The 7500-nt window shown below is 48.7% G+C and overlaps 1 protein-coding gene across 1 annotated transcript in view; it reads left to right on the top strand.

Moving 5' to 3' along the window:
• The first annotated feature begins 5063 nt into the window (after positions 1 to 5063).
• Positions 5064 to 7500, top strand: part of LOC143277099 (uncharacterized) — a 4548-nt gene continuing 2111 nt past the window's right edge. Inside the window, exons 1-3 of the mRNA XM_076581836.1 lie at positions 5064 to 5452; positions 5659 to 5845; positions 6405 to 6639. Of these exons, the coding sequence (XP_076437951.1) occupies positions 5064 to 5452; positions 5659 to 5845; positions 6405 to 6639 (811 nt within the window). The remainder of the gene's footprint in view (positions 5453 to 5658; positions 5846 to 6404; positions 6640 to 7500) is intronic.

The following is a 7500-nucleotide window of genomic DNA, read 5'->3' as shown; positions in this document are numbered from 1 at the left end:
AACATCGTTAAATCTGTTACCCTCAAAAGCAACTGAAAGCGGAAGACAGAGAAATCAGGACGCGAATGCATATTTTGGTATTTCAGTCTTCTGTAAAACGGCTGCATATTCGTTAAGATAAAACAGCGGTCATACACATACAAGGACAGCAATGCTGAGAAGCGTGAATGTGTGTCTGAACGGTACCCCAGGCGTGATTCAGAGTCTGAACGGTACCCCAGGCGTGATTCAGGGTCTGAACGGTACCCCAGGCGTGATTCAGGGTCTGAACGGTACCCCAGGCGTGCTTTAGGGTCTGAATGTGGGAACGGCATAGGGAATGGTCTCCACCACGCACACATGTTTGAGCTGATTAGCAACAAACCAAAAAAACAGCTCTAGTTTAAACATCCTCGGCAAGTTTCAGACACATTTAGAATAGAATAGAATAGAACAGAAGAGAATAGAATAGAAAATGTCTTTATTACCAAGTGTACCGGGATCACAAGGAATATTGGGGGGGAGGGGGGGATAGTACATAACAAGGTACGAACATAAATCGAAAGTCATACACAAATACACATGCAGTAGAAATATATACAAATGCATATCAATATAAAAACTTGCACATGCACACACTGCACGTACGCATACGCATACGCACACACACACACACACATGCACGGACGCACGCACACACACACACACACTCACACACACACACACACACACACACACACACACACACACACACACACACACACACACACACACACACACACACACACACACACACACACACACACACACACACACACACACACACACACACACACACACACACACGTTTGAACAGATGCTGCATATTACATATGGATGGGGCTGATGACTAGATCTTCAGGTAAATGGTTGTAGTCAGGGTCAATATCATAAAATCGAATTCACATCAAACTACCAAAATGTTGCCCCACCGAAATTCTGAGCAGCGAAATGGTCCACAAGACTGCAAACACGTTACGGAAATCGGCATTAAAAAAAAAAAAAAAAAAAAAAAATCCGTGACATTTCATCCACTGGTCCACATGCATTAACTCTCAACATCTATCCTGTTTCGAGCTCATGTCTGTCAGTGGCATGTTTTCTGCACTTGTTTTTTTTAATCCGGACTCTGCGTGTTGTGATATCAGCAAAGCACACTAAAACTCTCTAGCACTTTTATGTAGAACACTCTTCCATCAACCTGCGGAAACCATCACTTGCTGCTCAACAGAAAGGTAAATCTATTTAAGAAAGTAATGATGTCGTAATGACAGAAGCAGTGGTGTAAGAAACAGTAGAGGAAATAATAGCAGAAGAAGCAGGTAACATTTTATTCAAGAATGAAATGATAATGGCAAATGATAGAAGCAGTGATTGTAGAAACTGTAGCGGAAATAGCAGTAGAATTGGTAGATAAATTAATCCAAGAAAGAAATTATACTAGAAATGATAGAAATAGTGATGGTAGATATAGTAGCGGAAGTAACAGAAGTTGCAGGCAAACTTATTCAAAGAAAGAAATGATTGTAGCAATGAAAGTTGGGATGGTGTATATGGTGGCGGAAACAGCAGTAGAAGTAGCAGTAATGGTACAATGTTAAATGGACCCTTTTACGTCATTTAGCAGCAGTAGCAGCCGCAGCAGAAGTGGTAGTAGTTGCAGCAGCATCAGTAGCATTGACAGTAGTAGAAGTAGCAGCAGCAGTAGCTGCAGCAGAAATGAAACCTTTCTATACTGTGTGACACATCTAAAGACAGAGAAAACACTTTTTGGGTAATGTCCTATTTTAGGGTCCAAAATCATTGCACCTGTTTAAACGAAATGTTTAGCGTAATTTTGCAATGGAGGTATATGAGAAATGACATGTTAGTGTGGTCGACCCTTCCAATCAAGAAACAGGCACAATACGACGCGAAATTACCCATATATATATGATAGTCAGTCGTGTCCGACTATGACCATCAGAACAGCAGAGGAGACAACTGCTGTTCTGACTATTTGGGCTAGAATTTGATTATAGTGGAGAGTGTCTTGCCCAAGTACATCCCCACTCTCTCGGCCAAGAGGGTTTTAGGACAGTCGGCGTTGGAATGGTTTCCAAAGGCCAACTAGCCCACAAGGCGGCAGCCGAAACATGTCTCAAGCCGCCGTGCTTTTTGTTCGATTTTTCATGGTTTGCGGGACCAAAACGTAAAGAGCAAGATGGCGGGGCGTTAACTCAGTGGCTGAGCTGAATCCGCATCAAAACTGCGTAAAATAACGTTTAAAACAGAGTCCAGAAAAAACACTGAAAATGGGTTACGACATCTACTAATGGTTATATCGTTTCATCTGTGCACAAAAAATTGCCGGTGAAATAGGCGCCTGAATAAAGAACGGAAGCTAGAATAGGACTCGACCACTTTTTGTGATTGCTTGGCAGGACTGCCATTCATCCACACTCCGAACTCAATCATTGATTTAGTCTGTAACTTTTAACTTTCCAACATTTCAACACTGAAGAGAAGCTGGTTGACATTGAGTCAACCCAGTTACTTTGGCATTTTGTAATTATAAAAAACCCAAAAAACCCCCCAAACAAACAAACAAAAAAGGGGGGTGGGGGGTGGGGGGTGGGCGGAGGGGAGGTGGGCGGAGGGGGAGGTGGGGGTGGGTGGGTCAAATCTCCACAGTTCTCCCCATCAAGACGGAATGAGTTAGTGTTCACGACAAGGCTGGACGTTCACGCCGTCAGTCACACAGTGGAATCGTTTATTCATTTTATAGTCTGTTCATCTAAAATGATATCAGAATCACACAGTGGAAGAAAAGTCCAGGTCTAGTGGAGGGGGAGAAAATACTGGCGACTGTGCCGGGATTCGAACCAGTGCGCTCAGATTCTCTTGCTTCCTAGGCGGACGCGTTACCTCCACTAGTTGAAATTCTGGATGTTGTACTTTGTAAATGCCGTGGATGTACTTGTATAGGTCTGTGATGTCGCCACGAGCGCGTGGATGCTTCTTCTTCTTCTTCTTCTTCCATTAAAGCTCAGCGGTCATAACTTTGACCATTACTAGCATTTTATGCGTGCTAGGTATTTCCGTGTCTCCGTAACCCACCGAACGCTGACATGGGTTACAGGATCTTTAACTCTCTCCATAAGAACGGCGAAAGAGACGACGTTCACAGCGTTTCACCCCAATTACCATCATCAAAATATTGCAAGCGGAAGGCTCTTATACTGAAGAGGTGAATGTTGACAAAGAATACCACAATTCTGACGACGGAAGCTAAAGGTTGGGTCATTCAGACACCCACTGGACATCCGAGGGGTCTGTGTAGAGGAGAAGAGAGGACTGGCCGTACTGTGTGAATTAATGCTCAGCGGTCATAACTTTGACCATTACTAGCATTTTATGCGTGCTGGGTATTTTCGTGTCTCCGTAACCCACCGAACGCTGACATGGGTTACAGGATCTTTAACGTCCGTATTTGATCTGCGTGCGTATACACACGAAGGGGGTTCAGGCACTAGCAGGTCTGTACATATATTGACCTGGGAGATCGGAAAAATCTCCACCCTTTACCCACCAGGCGCCGTTACCGTGATTCGAACCCGGGACCCTCAGATTGAAAGTCCAACGCCTAAACCACTTGGCTATTGCGCCCGTCTCGAGACTGGGGAAGCGGGGTGCCGCTAGGCGTTCCGGGAACGGTATGTCTTTGAGGCAGGATAGGAGTTTTGTTGCTCTGCGTTGGACATTCGCTATTTCACCACATGCTGAGGCTACCAGACTAACTGTCCGTATTCCAGCACGATTATTAACTCACTCAGTACGGCCAGTCCTCTCTTCTCCTCTACACAGACCCCTCGGATGTCCAGTGGGTGTCTGAATGACCCAACATTTAGCTTCCGTCGTCAGAATTGTGGTATTCTTTGTCAACATTCACCTCTTCAGTACAAGAGCCTTCCGCTTAAAATATTTTGATGGTGGTAATTGGGGTGAAATACTGTTAACGTCGTCTCTTTCGCCGTTCGTATGGAGAGAGTTAACATTACTTCTTCTGCGTTCGTGGGCTGCAGCTCCCATGTTCACTCGTATGTACACGAGTGGGCTTTTACGTGTATGACCGTTTTTACCCCGCTATGTAGCAGCCATACTCCGCTTTCGGGAGTGTGCATGGTGGGTATGTTGTTTCCATAACCCACCGAAAGCTGACATGGATCACAGGATCTTTATCTTCTGCTTGCCGTGTACACACAGAAGGGGGGCGGGGGGAAGGGGGGGAGGGGGGGAGGTCAGGCACTAGCATGTCTGCAGATTATGTTCACCTGGGAGATCGGAAAAAAATATCCACCCTTTACCCACCAGGCGCCGTTACCGAGATTCGAACCCGGGACCCTCAGATTGAAAGTCCATCGCTTTAACCACTCGGCTGTTCCGCCCGTCATTAACATTACGAAATGACTCCAAAGAGCCAGGAAGATCATTTTAATTGCCTACTGTAGCAGCTGCCACGCCTACAGTTACTACTGCTGCTGCTGCTACATCCGTATAAGCACACAAACACAAACGCACGTACACACACACACACACACACACACACACACACACACGCAAGTTGGTCAGTCGCTTTGTCAGTTTTGCGTTCGGGTACACACGTATGTATGTATGTATGTATGTTTGTAGGAATGTAGGTATGTAGGTACGTAGGTATATATATATATATCCCTCTCTCTCCATTTCTCTCTCTATATATACATACCTTTTTTTAAATTCTGTTTTTACATACAAATAAATGATTGAATAAATAAACATACACACACGCACGTGTGTGTGTGTGTGTGTGTGTGTGTGTGTGTGTGTGTGTGTGTGTGTGTGTGTGTGTGAGCGACTTGCTTCACATATCTATGCATCTCTTTATTCCAGAAAAAAAGACTCCCCCCAAAAAAAAACAAAAAACAAAAACAAAAAAAAGACGAAAAAGATAAAGAACAAGAACAAAAAAGAAGAAAAAAAAAAAAAAAAAAAAGAAGTGGGGGTGCAGATCCACACAGAAAACCATGAAGAACTTTCCTGAAGGGGAACATTCCACCGCTACAACAACAGACCCCTCCCCCTCCCCCTCCCCCTCCACCACTCATGCCGCTTCCTCCACGCCCTCCCCCACCTCCACCTCCACCTCCACCTCGCTGCATTGGCCACGCCCCGCGTCACCGCCCTCCGCGCTTCCCCTACCCGACACGCCCCGCACACCCGGGTCTTCTTCGTCGTCGTCGTCCTCCTCCTTCCCCTCCGTGTTCACCACCCCTTCCATGTCCACCCCTTCAACGCCCTCACTCTGCCCCTCCTCCTCCTCCCACCCGTCCCTCATGCGCCCGCGCTCCGCACCCGAGCGCGAGCGCGATCCCGAACCCGAACCCGCGCCCGCCTTTTTCTGCCGACCCTCTGTGTCCCACTCCTTCCCCCCTTCCTCCTCCTCCTCCACCACCACCACCCACCCCCTGTCATCGCCCTCCTCCCCCTTCTTGCAGCCACCACCCCCACCCCCACCCCCGACGTTCATGTCCTTTCCCCCATCCGCCGCAGTCCCCCCACCACCCTCACCACCCCCACCCCCACCCTCAATGATCCCACGCAAGCTCCCCGCGGTCTCAGATACCGCACCACCCCCTGTGCCCACGGCCACCCCCTCCTCACCCCCACCACCAAGGATCCCACCCACGTCGCTCCCTCGCACGCTGCCCGCCGTCCTGGAGACCGCGACCCCTTCACCCTCACCCACACCACCCCCAACACCAACAGCACCACCGTCACTACTGCCCCCAAGGATCCCACCACGGAAGTCTCCACGCTTGCTTCCCACAGTCCTAGAAACCGCATCCCCACCGCCCTCACCCTCACCCTCACCCTCACCCTCACCCTCACCCTCACCCTCACCACCACCACCACCACCACCACTCCCAAGGGTCCCACCTCCGATGCTGCCCAGGGTCCCGGAATACGCATACCCCGCCCACCCCACCCACTCCACCCGCGCACCCCCACCCCCACCCCCACCCCCACCCCCGACGCTGCCACTCCCGGTCCCCACGTTCCCAGTATCCGCACCACCACCACCACCACCACATCCCCTTGAGCCCAACATCACCTCCTCCGCCCCAGCGCGATCCTCGCGACCACCACCACCAGCACCACCACCACCAGCCTCTGCATCCTCACAACTTCTGCACCCGCCCTCCGAGTCCAACCCCTTCAACCCCCCGTCCTCTCTGCAGCCAGCCTCACGCAGCACCCCTCCCCCACGCGCACCCCCGCCCTCCTCCTCGACTTCCTCCGCTACCACCACCACCACTGTGATTGTGAACGAGGCGATCCTGTCGAGGGTTTTTCGCGCGGCGGAGGTGACCTTCAGGCGACAGGTCGGGGGCATGACCTTCAACCTGGCCGTGACCTTGACCCTGCTGCTCAGCGTCGGCGTGTTCCTGCTGGCGCTCGTGTTGCCCAGCGGCTGGCTGACCTTCTGGGAGCTGGGGGCAGATGGGAGGTGGCTGCGCGTGAGGCAAGGGTTGTGGAGGTCCTGCAAGGAGGTGGGGGAAGGGGGTGGTGAGAGCTGTGGCGCCATCTCTCCGTCACCGGGTCAGTATTTGTGTTGTATCGTGTTGTATTGTATTGTGTTGTTGTAGTGTTGTGTTTTATTGTATTGTATTGTATTATGCCAGGCACTTGATGTGGCCATTGTTAAAAAAAAAAAAAAAGAGCACAATACCTTAAGTTTCAGTTTCAGTAGCTCAAGGAGGCGTCACTGCGTTCGGACAAATCCATATACGCTACACCACATTTGCCAAGCAGATGCCTGACCAGCAGCGTAACCCAACGCGCTTAGTCAGGCCTTGAGAAAAAAAAAAGAAAAAAAAGGGTAAGTGAATAATAGATAAATACATAAACAAAAGAACTACAACTACTACTAATATGTATAAGGCGCAAAAACGTGATGAAGTTAACTATAAGCGTATATAAATAAATAAATAAATCAATAAACAATAATTTAAAAAATGTATTAGTTGCATGTGTAACATTTCATGTACCCCACACGGCGTTTCTTGAAATGAACATGTCTTGTTTTGTATTGCATTGTGTGATATTGTATTGTATGATGGTATGGTATGGTATTGTATTCCATCGTATTATCTCTTTTCGCTGCTGTGTCGCCTGATTGGTATAAGGACAGGCCCGGCACTTCCTTCTTTGATGAAGTGTCTGGGTTTGTTCCAATGTACCTTTCGTTTACCTGGGGGGGTAGTACATCTGTGTGCACGCGTGGGGGTTGGGGTGTGTGAGTGTGTGTGTGTGTGTTTGTGGGGGAGGGGGGGGGAGAGGTGTTGGGATGACTGACACAGTAAAAAATACATACAAGAGAGGCAAGGCCTTCAAGACTCACTTGTGATAAATTAAGTCCCCTAGCATTCATTACAGAGTAATTTCCCTTTTTTACTACCT

Source organism: Babylonia areolata, chromosome 33, assembly GCF_041734735.1.
Source record: "Babylonia areolata isolate BAREFJ2019XMU chromosome 33, ASM4173473v1, whole genome shotgun sequence".
Taxonomy (NCBI): Eukaryota; Metazoa; Mollusca; class Gastropoda; order Neogastropoda; family Buccinidae; genus Babylonia; species Babylonia areolata.
This window is presented reverse-complemented; position numbering and strand designations above follow the sequence as displayed.